Source organism: Lucilia sericata, unplaced genomic scaffold (assembly GCF_015586225.1).
Source record: "Lucilia sericata isolate MDLA Ls3-8-SP2 unplaced genomic scaffold, ASM1558622v1 Contig001321F_arrow, whole genome shotgun sequence".
NCBI classification, from domain to species: domain Eukaryota; kingdom Metazoa; phylum Arthropoda; class Insecta; order Diptera; family Calliphoridae; genus Lucilia; species Lucilia sericata.
Window position 1 is genome coordinate 103,236 of NW_023995266.1, and position 20,985 is coordinate 124,220.

At 27.3% G+C, this 20,985-nt stretch overlaps 1 protein-coding gene across 1 annotated transcript in view; it reads left to right on the plus strand.

The window, feature by feature from the left end:
- LOC119610951 overlaps nt 1-15,933 on the plus strand; it is a 66,707-nt gene extending 50,774 nt beyond the window's left edge. The window contains exon 3 of the mRNA XM_037966375.1: nt 15,686-15,933. Coding sequence (XP_037822303.1) covers nt 15,686-15,763 — 78 coding nt within the window. The 3' untranslated portion in view covers nt 15,764-15,933. The remainder of the gene's footprint in view (nt 1-15,685) is intronic.
- Nucleotides 15,934-20,985: the final 5,052 nt, after the last annotated feature.

Consider the following 20,985-nt stretch of genomic DNA (forward strand, 5'->3'; position numbering starts at 1 on the left):
TTCTAGTTCAGTTCTAGTTCAGTTCTAGTTCAGTTCTAGTTCAGTTCTAGTTCAGTTCTAGTTCAGTTCTAGTTCAGTTCTAGTTCAGTTCTAGTTCAGTTCTAGTTCAGTTCTAGTTCAGTTCTAGTTCAGTTCTAGTTCAGTTCTAGTTCAGTTCTAGTTCAGTTCTAGTTCAGTTCTAGTTCAGTTCTAGTTCAGTTCTAGTTCAGTTCTAGTTCAGTTCTAGTTCAGTTCTAGTTCAGTTCTAGTTCAGTTCTAGTTCAGTTCTAGTTCAGTTCTAGTTCAGTTCTAGTTCAGTTCTAGTTCAGTTCTAGTTCAGTTCTAGTTCAGTTCTAGTTCAGTTCTAGTTCAGTTCTAGTTCAGTTCTAGTTCAGTTCTAGTTCAGTTCTAGTTCAGTTCTAGTTCAGTTCTAGTTCAGTTCTAGTTCAGTTCTAGTTCAGTTCTAGTTCAGTTCTAGTTCAGTTCTAGTTCAGTTCTAGTTCAGTTCTAGTTCAGTTCTAGTTCAGTTCTAGTTCAGTTCTAGTTCAGTTCTAGTTCAGTTCTAGTTCAGTTCTAGTTCAGTTCTAGTTCAGTTCTAGTTCAGTTCTAGTTCAGTTCTAGTTCAGTTCTAGTTCAGTTCTAGTTCAGTTCTAGTTCAGTTCTAGTTCAGTTCTAGTTCAGTTCTAGTTCCGAGTTCTAGTTCAGTTCCTATTTCAGTTCTAGTTCAGTTCTAGTTCAGTTCTAGTTCAGTTCTAGTTCAGTTCTAGTTCAGTTCTAGTTCAGTTCTAGTTCAGTTCTAGTTCAGTTTCTAGTTTCAGTTCTAGTTCAGTTCTAGTTCAGTTCTAGTTTCAGTTCAGTTCTAGTTCAGTTCTAGTTCAGTTCTAGTTCAGTTCTAGTTCAGTTCTAGTTCAGTTCTAGTTTCAGTTCTAGTTCAGTTCTAGTTCAGGTTCTAGTTCAGTTCTAGTTCAGTTCTAGTTCAGTTCTAGTTCAGTTCTAGTTCCAGTTCTAGTTCAGTTCTAGTTCAGTTCTAGTTCAGTTCTATAGTTCAGTTCTTAGTTCAGTTCTAGTTCAGTTCTAGTTCAAGTTCTAGTTCAGTTCTAGTTCAGTTCCTAGTTATCAGTTCTAGTTCAGTTCTAGTTCAGTTCTAGTTCAGTTCTAGTTCAGTTCTAGTTGAGTTCTAGTTCAGTTCTAGTTCAGTTCTAGTTCAGTTCTAGTTCAGTTCTAGTTCAGTTCTAGTTGAGTTCTAGTTCAGTTCTAGTTCAGTTCTAGTTGAGTTCTAGTTCAGTTCTAGTTCAGTTCTAGTTCAGTTCTAGTTCAGTTCTAGTTCAGTTCTAGTTCAGTTCTAGTTCAGTTCTAGTTCAGTTCTAGTTCAGTTCTAGTTCAGTTCTAGTTCAGTTCTAGTTCAGTTCTCGTTCAGTGCTAGTTCAGTTCTAGTTCAGTTCTAGTTCAGTTCTAGTTCAGTTCTAGTTCAGTTCTAGTTCAGTTCTAGTTCAGTTCTAGTTCAGTTCTAGTTCAGTTCTAGTTCATTTCTAGTTCAGTTCTAGTTCAGTTCTAGTTCAGTTCTAGTTCAGTTCTAGTTCAGTTCTAGTTAAGTTCTAGTTCAGTTCTAGTTCAGTTCTAGTTCAGTTCTAGTTCAGTTCTAGTTCAGTTCTAGTTCAGTTCTAGTTCAGTTCTAGTTCAGTTCTAGTTCAGTTCTAGTTCAGTTCTAGTTCAGTTCTAGTTCAGTTCTAGTTCAGTTCTAGTTCAGTTCTAGTTCTAGTTCAGTTCTAGTTCAGTTCTAGTTCAGTTCTAGTTCAGTTCTAGTTCAGTTCTAGTTCAGTTCTAGTTCAGTTCTAGTTCAGTTCTAGTTCAGTTCTAGTTCAGTTCTAGTTCAGTTCTAGTTCAGTTCTAGTTCAGTTCTAGTTCAGCTCTAGTTCAGTTCTAGTTCAGTTCTAGTTCAGTTGAAGTTCAGTTCTAGTTCAGTTCCAGTTCAGTTCTAATTCAGTTCTAATTCAGTTCTAGTTCATTTTTAGTTCAGTTCTAGTTTACTTCTAGTTCAGTTCTAGTTCAGTTGAAGTTTCCTTCTAGTTCTGTTCTGGTTCTTTTCTAGTTCAGTTAAGTTATGAATATTTTTAAAATAAATTACACCCTTAATTTTTACTACTGTTTATAAATGAGGAATTAAAATATTTAAAAAAATACTGATATTATTAAAACCATCGAAATAAAACGTAATATTTTTCTGCTTTAATGATTTTGCTGGTTTTTTCATCCCCACCCCATGTAAACCTAATTATTCCACACTAAGCCTAAATACCTTAAAATTAGTTACAGCCATAAATATAAATATTTAAATATAAACCATTTTCAAAAACATTTTGACCATAAACAAACTGGTCAACTACTACTCACACAATACAAAAAGCTACAACCGCTAAATAAATTTATAAAACACCGAAAAATATTAAATGAAAGCATGTCTACCGTTGTGTTTGTGTATGTAAAACTATAGTTTAAATAATTAATAGTATAGTAATTAAGTTAATTTTGGGACAATTAAAAATTCAGAAATGGAAAAAAAAAACGCACACATAATAAACTTATAACGCCAGCAACTAGGAAAATAAAGTTATATTAGTAGAATAGAGAAAAAAAAAGCACCCACTGCTTTGTTGGAAACATTTAAATTATATTATAACAATATAATTTATGGCAATTTAAATACGTTAAATGATAGAAATTAAACGCAAAGTAACTGAATTAAACAAATATTTAAATATTTTTTAATAAAAGACAGAAAATAAAGAAAACGCCTAAAATTGGGCAATAGAAAATATGAAATAAAAACTCCTGCAGGCAGGCTATACCAACTATATTTGTGATATTTTTTTAAAGAGAAAGACCTTCCCTAATTTGTTTTATTTTAATAAAAATGTCATTTAATGCTGGTAGGTTTACACATTAGTTAGTAATTTATTATTTTAACCAAAACAATTTGCATATACTTTTAGGCGTTTATAATAAAATAATGATTATATTTTTAGGCTAATCAATATACAATTTTGGTTTTATTTTTAATTTTTTTCTTCCATTTAAAAAAAAAGTAATATCGTGTTATAGCTGTTAGTATGTTTAAAACAGGGTATGGTTTATTGTTTGGTTTGCTGTGTAAAAAGATTAATTTGTTTTACACGCCTGTAATTAGGCTTTATTTAACGTTTTTGGGGTTAGATTATAATAATATTAGTGGAAATTTGGAACAAAATGAATAGAAAAGTCAAATGAATTAATTACTTAAAAGTTAATATGGGTTAAATTAAAATATAAAGCATACAACGGGGCGTTTTAGGAAGCAAAACAATAAAAGGTTTATATTTATTCTTTTAGAAAATAATAGATATAATAAAAATATAAATATTTAAAAGAGCTTAATATAACGCTACTTTTCAATTTGGAAAACTAATTGTAAAGTCTACTTTTAGGCTTTAAATACTAGTTAAAATATATATTGGTTCTTTGCCATAGAAAATACTTGCTCTTATGTTTATTTAATTACACTACCTTTGTTTATTTAACAAATATGTTTACTTTTTTTGTAATTAACCAAAATTACCTTGTTTTTACTTTGCTGAGCTAATTACATTGCCTACTTTTAGGTTATAAATATAAAATTTGTTTGCTGTTCATAATTTAGCTGACTTGACACTTTTTTTTCATAATTTTTACTCTTGCATTTTAACACCACTAACTACTAGTTTAGCATACAAGTGTTGGGGTTTTCACTCAGCCTAAAAAGCTGCTAATAATGATAATTAACTTTGCTGTTAGCGCGACAACAAACAGCAACATTATTCTCACGTGACTTGGCTAAATTATAGAAATATATAACTAAATTAATAAAGCATTAAATAAACACTTACCTTAAATGGGAAACATTTTAACAGGTTTTTCAAATTAAAGTGAAAAATTAAAGCATATTTAAAGGTGCTTGAATAAAAAATTAAAACCAATACAAATCCTATTAAAATGTCTTAAATTCTTCTTAAATTTGTCTTTCATTTCTAAAACAAGAGATTTTTTAAGAAACAACTTTCAACAAAAACTGTAGCCTACCTTAAGGCGGTTGTTAAAACAGCATATTCTTTTTCACTAAGCATTAAATAGACAACAGAACTAAGGCAAAGACAACATAAAACACTATAGCTTTTACAAAACTCTAGTAAAGTCAATAACACAACAAATCAGTTGAAATTTTTTTATTTAAAAATTTTCAACAAACAAAACTCTACAATACAACAACTTTTTTTCAGAATTAAAATGATGATGATGCTGCTGTTGGTGTTGTAGTTATAGTTGTTTTTTTTTTTCTGTTGTAGGTTTTATTAAGTACTATTTGCTGTAAAGTCCATGAAAGAACTAACAAAACCCCACCATATGTGATTGAATGATGATGCAGTCTACTCCATATACTATATGATGATGCTTTTGTTAAACAACAACTGCAGCTGGTGCTTTCAAAAGCAAAAAAAAAAAAAAAAAGAAAAAAACTTTGTCGTCCATAAACTGTCCGCACAAAACTTTCACTTAACTTTTGATTAAGCAGCATTTATCCATGTCATACTCAATACAATTTGTTAAGGATTTTTTTTGTTTGATTTTTTTTTCAACAATTTTTTTCTATATGTTTTTATGGATTCCATTTTTAGCTAGTTTTTTCCTCTAGCGCGTAACTACTATCTATTGTTTTGCTTATACAATTGCAGCAAATGATGTTGCCTTTGGTAACACGAAAAATTCAAGTTAAGTGAAACTTTTTTTCTTTTTTCCACTCACTCTCTTTCTCCCTCTCTAGGGTTTTTAATAACACAAACGAATGTTTTATGTTTTATATATAGATAGGAGAAAAAAAGAAATTGAAAATATTTTATTGAAAAATGATAATAAAAATATTATTGATTATGAAAGAAAAAACTGAAAAGATAAAACTGGGAAAACACAGTAGGGTGTAGTAGAAAAAGCAGAGAGTCTTAATTTATGAGAATTTTTTTTCTAAAGAATATAGTTTACAATACTTTAAGAAAACCTAACTTGAAAAACTTCTTTTTAGTTTGGAAACTAAATTTTTAGTTAAGATTTTTTTTATATATCGAAAACAGTTAAATGAAGAAAATTTTTGTAGAAAACGTTTTAAAGAAAGAACTTTTCTTTGGAAAACTGTTTAACGAAGACACTTTTCTATAGAAACTGTTAAATAAATACACTTTTCTTTGGAAAACTGTTCAATGAAGATACTTTTCTTTAGAAACCTGTTCAATGAAGACACTTTTCTATAGAAAACTGTTCAACGAAGACACTTTTTTATAGAAAACTCTTCAATGAAGACACTTTCTTATGGAAAACTGTTCAATGAAGACACTTTTCGGTAGTAACCTGTTCAACAAAGACACTTTTCTATAGAAAACTGTTCAATGAAGACATTCTTCTTCAGAAAAATGTTTAATGAAGAAACTTTTTGTAGAAAACATTTTAAAGGAAAAACTTTTCTATAGAAAAGTGTCTTTATTGGTTCAATGAAGACACTTTTCTATAGAAAACTGTTCCATGAATACACTTTTCTATAGAAAACTGTACAATGAAGACACATTTATATAGAAAACTGTTCCATGAATACACTTTTCTATAGAAAACTGTACAATGAAGACACATTTATATAGAAAACTGTTCCATGAATACACTTGTCTATAGAAAACTGTACAATGAAGACACATTTATATAGAAAACTATTCAATGAAGACATTTTCTATAGAAAACTGTTTAATGAAGACGCTTTTCTATAGAAAACTGTTTAATAGAAACCTGTTCAATGAATACACTTTTCTATAGAAGACTGTTTAATGAAGAAAATTTTTGTAGAAAACGCTTTAATAAAGAAACATTTCTATAGAAAACTGTTTAATGAAGATCTTTGTATATAGAAAACTGTTCAATGAAGACACTTTGCTATAGAAAACTGTTCAATGAAGACACTTTGCTATAGAAAACTGTTTAATGAAGACACTTTTCTATAGAAAACTATTCAATGAAGACACTTTTCTATAGAAAACTGTTCAATGAGAACACTTTCACAATTCAATGAAGACACTTTATTATAGAACTCTGTTCAATGAAGAAACTTTTCTATAGAAAACTGTTCATTGAATACACCCTTCTATAGAAAACTGTTTAATAAAGAAACTTTTTGTAGAAAACGTTTTTAAGAAAAAACGTTTCTATAGAAAACTGTTTAATGAATACACTTTTCTTAAGAAAACTGTTCAATGAAGACACTTTTCTATAGAAACCTGTTCAGTGAAGACACTTTTCTATAGAAAACTGTTCAATGAAGACACTACTTTAAGAAAAGTGAAGTTAAAAAATTTCTTTTTCGTTTTGAAAGAAACTAAATTTTTAGTTAAGATTTTTTTAAATAAAATATGTTAACAACTTTAAAATAGTTTTACCGTGAAATTTGCTTTCAACAAAGGCTTGTAATATATTTTTCTAGTTTCTGTATTATATTGGCTTTTTTCTCTATTCGGTTTTAAAAGTCTAGCTTTAAAACTATGGCAGTTATAGGAGCTTTAGTTACCATGTCCATAATTAATAATACTCATACGTACTGTAGTTTTGTTTTTTAAAACTTTGAAATCGTTAGAAAAGTTATAATTTTTTCAAAAGTTTTCAATAATTTGAAAGTTCTATTTATGGTTGTTATAAATAAAAACTTATATATAAGCCAAGTATTTAATATTTAAATTAATTTTAATTAAAACTTAATTTGGGTCATATTTTCTTTAAAAAATTATAACAACAAAAGCTGGGATATTGTATTTATAGTTTCTATATTCTATTAGCTTTTATACCAGATTTGTTAGAGTTATCTCGCTTGAAAACTTTGGGATTTATAAGATTTTTAACAAATTTACTCACAATTAATAATACTCATACGCACTGTGGTAAAATTTATTAAAATTTTTTATAACTCTTAAACGTGTTGAAATTTTACAGTAGTTCTTTATATTTTCAATACTTTATAAAGAAAACTAATAAATATATTAAATTTAAAGATTATAAAATAAATTCTCCCTCTCTAATAAATAATTTTCTGATAACAAAAATGTTTAGCTGATATTTTCCGTACAGTATTTTATTACATAACGTTTTAGATATTTTTGCTACTCTTTCCTCTCCAGTACACAGTTCAATATTAAGCTGTAGATTTTGTTTGTTCAGGCTATCATCACTAGCATATGTAAACTTTCAGATATAGAGTAAAATATATATGTATAAGAGTGAACATATAGAGAGTGAACAATCAGATGATGTAAACAAGATACCATAGTTTAGTTGTTTAAACTACACAAACATACCTTATCAGGTGGTTCCCTTTTCCCTGCCCATTTGCCTCTAACACAATAACAAAAACTCTCTATATTTTTCATAGTTTTTAGAGGATGCAATTTTTATTTTAACAATGAAAAACACTTTTTACAGCTTTATATAATGGTGTTGCGAAAAAAACAATAAGAAAAAAATTGGAAAAAAATCTAAAAACAAAGCAAAAATAGTGCCACATACTCTATAATAAAGCTTTGTTCCCTTGGCCACTGCTACACAGCTCTGAAAGATGTCGGTTGAAAAAACAAAAAAAAAAAAAAAAACAACAAAACACTAGCAACTAGAAATAAAAATCTATACATTTATTGTGTGTAGATGATTTTCTGCACACGTATGTTCATACTACAACGAGTACATTTGGTTTCTATTCACAACGTAACAATAACAAAGCCATAAAACGTATTTTTAATTGCATTTTCGTTTTGCCATTTTATGTAGTTAAAATTAAATGGGAGAGCAAAATAGAAAAACAAAAAAAGAAAACTAGAAACACTAAAATACAACAACATAAATATATAATAATAAAAACAACAACAAAACAAAAAAATCCAAATCAACAACATTCTTATTGTTTAAAGGGAATACAATACAGAATTTCTAGTGAAAAATTTTGAGAAAAAAATACATTTAAAAACTACAATATAAACAACTTAATATAAAATATTTTATAAAATAAAATATTTTATAAATATTGTTTGGTATAAACAATACCAAAAAAAATATAAGGGGTTAAATATAAATATATTACCTAAAAGTATGCTATAATTTAGGTATTTGTTATAATAAATATTTTGGGGAAATGAGAGCCTTAAATTACAAAAATCTTTATTAAATAAAAGATATATTAGAGAAATCTTAAGATATTAATAACAAATTATTAAAAAAAAATTTGTTTAAAATGTTTAGCCTACTTTTAGGGGAGCTACAACTAAAAACTAAAGCCTAGCTTGCAAGCTTTAATAATCTCTTAAAGAGAGTAAACATTTTTATTGAAATTTATTAGCAAGTTTGCAATCGATTTTTTTTAATTTAAAGCCTACTTTTAGGAGCGTTTTAACAAAATTTAATAAATAAATGCGAAAATATAATTACAAAATATTTTTAAAAACTTTCGACAATAACACTTTTATATAGAAAACTGTTCAATAAATACACTTTTCTATTGAAAACTGTTCAATGAAGAAACTTTTCTCTAGAAACTGTTCAATGAAGACACTTTTCTAGAGAAAATGTTCAATGAAGACACTTTTCTATAGAAAACTGTTTAATGAAGACACTTTTTTTATAGAAAACTGTTCAATGAAGAAACTTTTCTATAGAAAACTGTTAAATGAAGCCATTTTTCTATAGAAAACTGATCAATGAAGACACTTTTCTATAGAAACCTGTTCAATGAGGACTTTTTTCTATAGAAAGCTGTTCAAACTACTCAATGAAGAAACTTTTCTATAGAAACTTGTTCAATGAAGACACTTTTCTATAGAAAACTGTTCAATGAAGACACTTTTCTATAGAAAACTTTTGAATGAAGACATTTTTCTATAAAAAACTGTTCAATGAAGACATTTTTCTATAGAAAACTTTTGAATGAAGACACTTTTCTATAGAAAACTGTTTAATGAAGAAACTTTTTGTATAAAACGTTTTTAAGAAAAAACTTATCTATAGAAAACTGTTCAATTAAGAAACTTTTCTATAGAAAACTGTTCAATGAAGAAACTTTTCTATAGAAAACTGTTCAATGAAGACACTTTTCTATAGAAAACTGTTCAACGAAGACTAACTCATATAGAAAACTCCCACTTTTCTAAGGAAAAATGTTCAACGAAATCACTTTTCAAGAGAAAATTGTTCAACAAGCATAATTTCTATAGAAAATTGTTCAACAAAAACATTTTTACATAGAAAAACTATAGCAAAACTTTTCTATATGTTAAAAAAGTAAAACGTTAAGTTGAAAATTTTAAATTTAATTATAAGTCCCCTAAAAGTATGCTTTAATATTTTTTTTATTCTTATCAATACAGAACTTTTAAAAGCTAAACTATTTTGTAAACCCCCATTGCATTCCAATTAATAACCACAATTTAGAACATAATTTTTAACTTTACTTCATCATTTCCCTAAAAATTTCACATTTAACGCCTAATTTTATGCCCCTTATTTTAACACAATAATTTTCATTTAAAATATTCCTGCTGCCCTTTTAACAAAATTTTTGCGAAATTTTCTTTTTACAGTTTATACTTTTAGTTAATGTTTACTAATTAAATGTTAATTTCTAAGTCATCTCCCTGTCTCTCTCTCTTTCTCTGTCTCTTTGGTAGTTATAGATTCACTTTAGCTTGCATACATTTAGTCATTATAAACCTAAAAGTATGCAAAAAGTTTTTATTTTCAATTCTTTTTGCTCGTTTTATGTATTTTAACAACTGTGTAATTAGTAAAAGCTCTATGTATTATGCAAAACAACAACTTTATTATATGGTTATAGTTTAGATTTTACTTCTTTTTTTTTGTTGGGAGTAAAGAAAATTTTTTGTACATTTAGCTGTCTGCCTCTTGGTTGGCTTGCTTTTCAATTTGGGTATTAGAGAATGAATATAAAATTTTTATTTCATGTTATTTTTTTTTTTTGGTAGAAAATGGGAAACCGAACAAGTATGTTTTGAAATAAAATTTTGTGTACTTTCAACTCTGGCTGACTGCACTGAATAACACTAAATGTTAATTATATGAAATTTACAATTATGGATGAATAAGTTTTCAAGAGACCGAGAGGGAGAGAGAGGGAATTAAATAAATTTGTTAGCCCCAAAAGGCAAGAGGGAGATATGGGACAAGAAAAATGTTAGCTTGAGAAATGGAAAATTTAAAACCTTCATTGCAAATTGTTTCCTTTTCATTTTCATTTCTCCATTTACTTATTTGTTCCTGAAATTATGCTTTATTAAATTTTGCACAACATGTTCAAATTGAACCTTTTTATATTTAATTTAAAATCAATATCATGACATTAAATTTTCACTAACTGCTACCAGAAAATTACATTATTTTAAAACTAAATTCTACAAAGTTTGTTGTTTTTGCTTGTTTTTCATTTTATTATTTTGTTTAGACTTTCCTGCACTTAAATTCACTTAATTTTCTGTTGTCCTGTCCCTCCCCACTGCAAACCTTCTGAAACAGAAATCTCTAGCAACTAAAACACATAGACATTAAATAACATTACCCGACATTTACAACAAGCAAAAATGCTTTTAAACTAAATGTAATCAAGCGTTTAAGTGCAATAATACAAAACAAAATTTTCCAATTTATTGAACGCTAACAGCCAACTCATACTATATACAGTACACTGCAGTTTTAAAACAACCAATGAACGACAATTTTTTTTTCCCATACATACCCCTTAAACATACAACAACAAATATCAATCATTTGGAAAAAAACCCAAATGTACTACTACTAAAATGTTGCATACAAACAGGGTAAATTATATGAAAGTATACAGGAATATTGAAATATTTTCTTGCAGCCTTTTTAACTTTCAGTTGTTTCTTTTATTTTTGGTTACACTATTTTTAATTTTATTGATCAGCTCTAGTATCTCATTTAGTATTTGTGTGTGCCTATATGGCATTAAAAACAAATTTGCGTTTAACAAATTTTAGTTTTTATTTCGTAAAATCAGTCTCTCTCTCGCTTTACTAACCATGACTATGTCCAGGGGGTTAACAGTTAATGGAATTGAAAAAAAGTTTCAAAACCTAGCAAGTAATTAGCACTTGTAATAGTAATTTAAGATAATTAGTACAACGAAAATTTTTTTGAATATAAAGCTTTAAAGCTTTTTAACAAGAAATTAGAGACAAAAGCCCAAAAGTATGCTTTCGTATTTAACATTTAAGCGCTAAAAAAAGTATACAATACATATTTAAATTAACTCTTTAATATTTGTAGTAGTTTCCTCACAAACTATTCCAACATCCAAAAGTATGTAAATTTGAGTTTTTGGGGAAAGTGTGTGAGAAAAATTATTTTCTATAGAGTTTCCAGGAGAGAGTGAGTTTCACACAAGAGAGGCAAAATTTTCTATAGAAAAAGTTAGTTAATTAATTAGTTAGTTAGTTGGTTGGTTGGTTGGTTGGTTGGTTAGTTAGTTAGTTAGTTAGTTAGTTAGTTAGTTAGTTAGTTAGTTAGTTAGTTAGTTAGTTAGTTAGTTAGTTAGTTAGTTGTAGTTGTTAGTTAGTAGTTATAGTTAGTTAGTTAGTTAGTTAGTTAGTTAGTTAGTTAGTTAGTTAGTTAGTAGTTAGTTAGTTAGTTAGTTAGTTAGTTAGTTAGTTAGTTAGTTAGTTAGTTAGTAGTTAGTTAGTTAGTAGTTAGTTAGTTAGTAGTTAGTTAGTTAGTTAGTTAGTTAGTTAGTTAGTTAGTTAGTTAGTTAGTTAGTTAGTTAGTTAGTTAGTTAGTTAGTTAGTTAGTTAGTTAGTTAGTTAGTTAGTTAGTTAGTAGTTAGTTAGTTAGTTAGTTAGTTAGTTAGTTAGTTAGTTAGTTAGTTAGTTAGTTAGTTAGTTAGTTAGTTAGTTAGTTAGTTAGTTAGTTAGTAGTTAGTTAGTTAGTTCGTTAGTTAGTTAGTTAGTTAGTTAGTTAGTTAGTTAGTTAGTTAGTTAGTTAGTTAGTTAGTTAGTTAGTAGTTAGTTAGTTAGTTAGTTAGTTAGTTAGTTAGTTAGTTAGTTAGTTAGTTAGTTAGTTAGTTAGTTAGTTAGTTAGTTAGTTAGTTAGTTAGTTAGTAGTTAGTTAGTTAGTAGTTAGTTAGTTAGTTAGTTAGTTAGTGTAGTTAGTTAGTTAGTTAGTTAGTTAGTTAGTTAGTTAGTTAGTTAGTTAGTTAGTTAGTTAGTTAGTTAGTTAGTTAGTTAGTTAGTTAGTTAGTTAGTTAGTTAGTTAGTTAGTTAGTTAGTTAGTTAGTTAGTTAGTTAGTTAGTTAGTTAGTTAGTTAGTTAGTTAGTAGTTAGTTAGTTAGTTAGTAGTTAGTTAGTTAGTTAGTTAGTTAGTTAGTTAGTTAGTTAGTTAGTTAGTTAGTTAGTTAGTTAGTTAGTTAGTTAGTTAGTTAGTTAGTTAGTTAGTTAGTTAGTTAGTTAGTTAGTTAGTTAGTTAGTTAGTTAGTTAGTTAGTTAGTTAGTTAGTTGGTTAGTTAGTTAGTTAGTTAGTTAGTTAGTTAGTTAGTTAGTTAGTTAGTTAGTTAGTTAGTTAGTTAGTTAGTTAGTTAGTTAGTTAGTTAATTAATTAGTTAATTAGTTAATGAGTTTGAAAGGAGGATGTATATATGTACAGCAAATCCGATGAATTACACAGGTGGGAATCGAACCCACCACCTCTATAGAAAATATAAGTCTCTTAAAAGATTCTCTTTAAAGAGAGACAAATTTTTCTTTAGAAAATATTAGTCTCTTAAAAGAGAGAAGAAGTGAGCCTTACAAAAGGAAAGGGAATTTGTATTAATTTTTGTATCTTCTGCTTTTGATTTCTTTTATAAATTGTTAATTAATTAAAACCATTACTCTATGTTTTTGCCCTAAAATAGGCTTTAATATTTCATAATTAAACCATTTACAGCACCAGCAATTTAAATCAATTTCTTAATCCCCATACCACTTCCAATACAATTTTATGCAATATTTTGTTTCAATAAACTGTTGCAAAAATGTTTGTGTTGGAATAGAGTTTGACTTTCTAACTAATATATTTTACTTTATATTTCAAAGTAATTAAAACTGAAAAACCATTAAAATCAAATACAAATACACCACCACAAACATTTTGCAATATCACTTAACTATAAAAGGCAGAGGGTTAGGATACTCCCCCTTCCCGCGCTCTAACACTCTTCCAAACATTTGTATATATTACAGTGACTTTATGCCCATAGTGTTGTTTGGCGGATGTAAGTGTAAAAGCGAACGATAGTGTGTGTTTTAGGCATGAGTATGTTTACAGCATTTCAATAATAATCAATGAAGAGTAATGTTTACCAATGGGAGACCAAACATGAGGCACTAAAGCATCAACACTAACGTCAACAACAATTTCGTAAAACCAAAATATATACACTAATCATCATATACATACACACAAAACCCAGAACAGCTAACCAGCAACCAACTAAAAGACCGAAAGAGCCAACGTATGACCAAACAATATTGCAACAACCAAGAATATTTTACTGTATAAAACAGTCAACTACAATTCGTAGTAAACGACATCAGTTAAAAGCGTCAACAGCAGCAGCACCAAACAGCATCAGCTTTTAGCATACAGTCCAGCCAGCAACAAAATTTAATGACGCTTTTACTACAAACTTTAGCTAGAAGCTGTTGTTGTCCTACATCTACATAAGAATACAAACAAATACACTTATACTGAAGCACACACATTCAAGTAATTTCGATATGACTCTGTCATGTTTGTAATTCAATTATGTTAATGATTGGACAACATTTAACGTATTTACATTTAATGCATAATGAATAAGTACTCATAATGTTCTTTAAGCACACACAAACACTTACACATAGTTGAAATGCAGTATTGTCCACACCACCATATTTAAAACAGTCAGCAACATCCCCATCATCATCATTTTCCAGCCAACTAAGGCCGTTTCTCTTTTACCAAAATCACTCAGTCAGCCATCAGTAACTAACCGAAAAAAAAAAGAAATCATTTTATATATTTTTACAAAATCAGCAAAATCTATAAACGTATGCAGAAAATTATTTTTTAAAAACGTGGATAAATGGTAGTGCAACTGGGGGAAAAAACACACACATACACACACACTTAACATTATGTGGCAAAGTGACATTGCCCTGACATTGATTAAAATTTAATTGAAAATAAAAATTGTTTGCAACTTATGATCGAATAACAGCTAAAAGGGAAATGTAAATATATTGAATATTCCGTTTAAACATAAAATCTATAGCGAAACACATACATAAAGTAAATTAAGCAGAAAAACTGTTGGGTAATTTGTATCTCGTTGAAACAAAGAGTAAATGTTGAAATACAAATTGTTTTAAAGCATACTTTTTGGGTGTTGAGATAGAACATTAAAGTTAAAACATATTCTCTAAACAGAGACAGAATTCTATAGAAAATGTGAGTCTTTCGAAAGAGAATAACAATTTTCTATAGAAAATGTGTCTCTCAGAAGGACAAAATTTTCCATGGAGTCTCTCAAAAGAGAGAAAAATTGTGAGTCTCTCAAGAAAGACAAAGACAAATTTTCTATAGAAAATGTGAATCTCACAAAAAATGTGAGTCTCTTAAAAGGGAGACAAAATTTTCTATAGAAAATGAGAGTCTCTTAAAAGAGAGACAAACTTTTCTATAGAATATATGAGTCTCTTAAAAGATAGACAACATATTCTATTGAAAATTTGAGTCTCTTAAAAGAGAGACAAAATATTCTATAGAAAATGTAAGTCTCCCAAAAGAGAGACAAAATTTTCTATAGAAAATGTGAGTCTGTTAAAAGAGAAATTTTCTCTAAAAATGTAATCTCTGAAATGTGAGACAAAATTTTCTCTAAAAAATGTGTGTATCCCAAAAGAGAGACAACATTTTTCAAAGAAAATATGAGTCTCCCAAAAGAGAGACAATATTTTCTCTAAAAAATGTAAGTGTCTTAAAAGAGAGACAAACTTTTTTATAGAAAATGTGAGTCTTCCAAAAGAGAGACACAATTTTCTATAGAAAATATTAGTCCCTCAAAAGAGACACAAAATTTTCTATATAAAATTGAGTCTCTCAGAATGGAGGCAATGTTTTACTATTGTAAATGTGAGTCTCCAACTTCCACTTTATCTCATTTTAAATAATTCCATATCCTGCTACTCAATAGTTGTCCCTTTTCTTTATATGCACATCATTAATTTGCTAGAATTTTAAAGCATACCTAAAGGAGCATATAAATAAAACTAAATTTAACTCTTTCCTTTTTGCTTGTGTCATTTATTATAAACACCAGAAACCCCGTAAATTTGCCAACATCATTGTTAATAAATTATTCAAGGATAAAGGATAATAACATAAACTACCACAACAGCAACGACAATAACAACAACATCGAACATAAAATCACAAACAAATCATGTCGTAACAATCAATTTTATTTTAACAACCCAATATTAACTTTGTTTTTTTTTGCTTACAACTTTAAATAGATTAGTTTCGAAGAAAACCTTTGACTTTAGAAAAATTTATAAAATTTTCTTTCTTTTTCTTTTAGATGAACCGCGGTTTACAGCTCAAGCCAGCTGATAGTGAAGGCCGCAGCGGTAAGTTTGGATTTTTATTTGCAATTTAATTATTTTCTAACATTTTTAACTCTAGTTTTTAAAAATTAATTGTTTTTTTTTTTTAATGGTATTAAAAATTTTAGTACTTTAACCTTGAATTAAACAAAACAATTTATAGAAATTTAAGTTTCTTTAAGTGTGAAAGTGCCTTTTCTTTATAAATGTGATTAATTTTTATTAAGTGTCTAAAATGATAACGGAAATAATAGGTTTTTATAAAAAAATTCTAGAAATTTTTGAAAATATTGAAAATGTTGCAAAAAACACATTTCAAAATATTAAAAAAATTATAAAAAAAGTTAGAGGTTTGAATATATCAAAAAAAAAACTTGATTTATTGCCTACTTGTGAGGGTACGAGTGAACCCATAAAGTAGGCAACACTTTTTTACTTTGTTAGCAATAAATATTGCCATGACTTAACAGAAAATCATAAGAACTTTGTTTAAAACAGCAATATTTGACAATATTTTGAAAAAGCCTTTAAGTAGGCCATACTTTCTCTTAGAAAAATTACAATATTTAAAGTCTTTTTTAAGGGTTTAAACGAAAATCTTAGATTTATAATTAAATCTTTTAATAAATATAATTTTATTGCAGATTTATAAAAATTTTTAGGGCTATTTTTTAAATAAAATAGATTTTGCCTGAAAGTAGGCAACACTTTTTGTTTTATTATAAATAAATAATAATTGATGTCTACTTTTATGATATAACCGAAAACTGTCTTGGAAACAGCGATTTTTAAAATGTTTTTTTTTTTTTTCAAAATCCTATAAACACCCACAATTTTGAGATTAAAAACTTACTTTTTAAAGTCTACTTTTAGGCGTTTTCCTCTTTTTATTTAATACAACCAACTAGTGTTAATTAGTTTTGAACTTTTTAACCTTTAATTCCTTCATTAAATTCTCTTAAATGACCTTTACACTTTAACAAAGGTTACAGCTTGAAACTAAAATTGAAACTCATTCCTATTGCTACTTATCGAATGCCACATAGAACATTTGGCATTTAGTGTTGCAAGTAAAGAAACCCTTCTTATCTAAAACTAAAAGCTGATGCTATTTAGGAACTTATCTTTTTTATATTTCTTAGCTGCTGTTTCATCAGCAGTTGTCGTCTACGTCGTCATCATTGCAATTTAAAGTTTGTGTTTTTTAATCCTTAAAGGAATTTAATTTGCCTCTTTGTTAGAGTGTATGAGTATAAGATTTCTTTGCTTTCTTTTATATGTTTCTTATTCATTTAGCCAAATGAAATTAAAGCTTAAAAAGTTTTTTCCTTCATTTTTTTCTTCTTGCTTTAACAACGTTAAGATTTCAAATTTCCAAATTGTTTTTTGGCTGCTTTTCGTCTTTTTTTTCTTAGTAGTAGTAGTTTTTGTAGATTTCCCTTGCTGTTGCAGTTTTATTGTTAAAAGCAAAAAAAAAAAAAAAATAAGGCTTTATGGCAAAAGTCTTTTGGCTTATCTTAAGCAATTTGCTAAAAAGTTGTTGCATTATACGTATACAAACTCTTAGTAAGAATGTAAACTGCAAAATGGTTTGTATGTTTATGTATGAAATTTAAGTTTGTATTTTCTTCTTCTATTTCTTTTATTTTCTTTGGTATTAAACAAGTCTGTAAATTTCTTAGTATGTAGTAGTAGTTGCTGTCTTTAAGTTAGGACATAGAGCTACATTTGTATATGTTGCTGTTAAATGCCAATGTGAAAATGCAATTATTGTGACAAGTTTAATTGCTTGTGGTTAAAGCGGTATGGTTTCTTTAACTCTAACTCTTTTTTGGCTTTTGAGTTGCCTTTTTTTGGCAAAAAGAAGAGAGTTAAAATAAAATAAGAAAAAGGAATATTACCACTTATTTTGATCTAAGAAAGAAAATGTCCTTAAAATGTTGTCTTTTTCAAATGAGTTCATTTTTTGAAAAGTCTGCTCTGGCAGCAGCAATGACTTGTTTTTCTTATTAAATTTTTCTATTTTGTAATAATTAAGTCTTAGATATTTAAAATGAAGATGTTTAATATAATAAAATAAAAATTCTTTTTAAAGAAAATCTTGTTCTAGTTACTATTTAATAGTTTCTGCTAACTATTACCCTTTGGAAACTGAAATCTAGATATTTGAAGCCTACTTTAGGGCATGAACAATATCAGAAAGTATTATTTCCTGCAATATTTAATTATCTATTATATTTATTCAAAACCAACGTAGTTTCTCGAATTTTAGCAATTTATAGTATACCTTTAGGAGCGCTATAGTTTCTAAAGTCTACTTTTGAGCTTAATCTTTCAATATTTAATAATCTACTTAAATTAAACAATTTGTAACCTAAAGTTTGTAAAAACTCTATAGTTTCCTAATGTTTAACCTTTATTAAAAAATATAGCATACTTTTAGGAATATTATACTTTCTGAAGACAACCTTTGACCATAATCAATAGCAGAAAGTACTGCTTACTACAATATTATCTATTAAATAAATATATAAAGATGAATTTACACAACAAGTTCTAAAACTATTACGGAATCTTACCAAATTTTAATATACATAGCATACTTTTAAGCTTTTAAACACAAAAATAGTTTCTGTAAGCAATTTGTAAAGAAGGCACATGTGTTTGAACACTTTACTCTTACTTGTGAGTTTTTTTTTTTAATTTTAGCTATTGTAGCATAATTATAGGATTTTCATTATTTCATAAAGTGTAGCATACTCTTAGGATTAAAATGCAGAAAAATGTAGCATGCATCAGGGACTTAAATGATAATTATTCACAAATCTGTAGCCCAGATAAAGGCGACAACGGTAATCTATCAAAAAATAGTATATACACATGCAAACAAATAAACAGTTAACGAAATTTTCAGATTTCTATTAGTATAAAAAGTGTAGCATACGTTTAGGATTCTAAACATAAAGCTGTAAACAGAATTTAAAGCATACTTTTCAGCTTTAAAATAATTTATGCAACTAAAACCTATTTCTATAACACATTTCTTAATCTAATGCTCACTCAAAAAAAAATACTATTGTTCTAAATATTTCTTATAACATTCCTTCTTCATTCCATTATAAATATATTAACTTCATATATGTTGTAATTTAAGCGTTGAAAGCTTTATAATAGAAACAAAAAGCTAGTTCATCAATTCTAACTTAAATTTAGGTTTTTTTTCTTCCAACTTAATGTTTTGTTTTCTTATCATCTAACAAACACATTATATACTCCAAGTCCAGGCACATTTATATAAACTTTAGACATTAACACACACACACACCCCCCCCTCTACCTGAAACCTGCCCCTAAAAATCTACTATTCTTCAGCAATCTTATTTTCTAATGTTAAGAATTATATCTTACCTTTATGGACACGTGTGTGTATGTGTGTTAGTCTTAAACATATTATTTTTGTTTATTCCTCTACATATTTTTCATCATTATAAATCTATTTTTTTCCCTCAAAGAACACGACAAAAAAAAAAACAAGTTCAATCTCCTGCTTTTATTTTAGTTTTTCCTCTAAAAACATATATTCTTATTATAATATAATAAGATATTTTTTTCCTTTCTTTCTTATAAAACATACATGTTTTTATATTTTTCCTTACAACGCTTACATTGTTGTTTGCTGCTGCTGCTTTTTTTTTTGTCGACTACAAAACAATAATGTGTAATTTGTTCTTGTCTTTAGTTTGACGTTTTAGTAAGGTTGTTGTCACGTTTACATTTCGTGATTTTCCTTACAGCTTTTCAGTCATATTGTTACAGGAACATGAAGAAAAAAAAAACTCCAATGTATTCTGGGGGAGTCAACAAGATTGAATTCAAATGTGTAAAGAAAGAAAAAAAAAGTGAATTCATTTTAACATGCACGCTAGTAGAGAAAATACACATTTTTAAATTCATTTAGCATGAAATTAAAATTAAATGATGCCTAAATTGCACGTTTCAGTTGATAAAGTTAAAAAGAGAGAGAGAGAGTGAGCAAAAAAAAATTAACGGTTTTTATTAAGAAATGCATTTACAGCTTGTTTTTCTAAAATGAAAATTTGTCTTCGTTCTTAAAAATAACGAACGAAATTGGCTTTACGTTTTTGTAACGAAAAAATAAATTTTCATGTGAGTGGCAACGAAAGAGCTTTATTTTTCCATATATTTTTGGTTTTTAGAAAATGAATTCGTTCGTAATAAACGAAAGAAATGTCAGAAATAGACGATAGGCAAAAGCCTTTCGTTTGCCCAAAAAACAACGAAAATTTTACCAAAATACGTAATAATATGTGGCCATTTGAACCAGAATGTAATTCGCAATACAAACCTTTAAATTTCTTGAGACATTGCATACAATTTTCATGTTGTTTTTAAAAAAAAACATTTTTTCATAATTTCAATTTTTTTCTAAAATTATTTTATTTTTGTTTATTTTTTAGGGTTAACACCAAACACCTTATTACTACATGAAAAAATATTTAAAAATTCAGAAATGAAATACATAGGCAATAATGTTCTGTTACGATAGAAAAAGCTCATTTCATTTTAGACATTTTTAAACGAAAACTTTCAAATGTTTTATAAAAACCTAATTTTAAACTTGATCGTAATAAAATGAAATGTTCGTGTGAGAACTAAATTGTTTTAGAAAAACAGGCTGTTAGAGTTTTGTTACAATCCTTAAAATATGCTTTATTTTTTTTTAACTTTTTATAAGCTGTAATGAGAGGAACTAAATTAATTTAATTTTGTTAAGAGGGTTTCTTAACTTGAATGCTTTATATTTAGACAAAAGGAAGGATTTAAAGGGGTTTTAATTATTTTTTTATCCTTAAAATAGGCAATACATTTTTCAAAAATTATTTTAAAGATCTAATTGATTATAAAACGTTCATATTTTCAATAAGTTATAGAAATATTGTATGATTTTTACGATTTCTTTATATATTGCTTTATTTTTAGCCTTAAGATATGCAACTCTTCTTTAAATACTTCCAAAAGTCTTACTACAATTAATTTAAGATGCAATGATACAATATTTATTATAAAAGTATATATTTTTGCACGATTTTTATAACAATTTCTTCAAATGCTGCATTTTTCATCCCTAAGGTAGGCAACACTTTTTAAAAAAATATCTCATAATGATATTGTAATGAAGAATTTGCTATTAATGAATTTGCAAATAAAACATATGCATTTTTATATGTTCTAAGCAATTTATATTATTTTCATC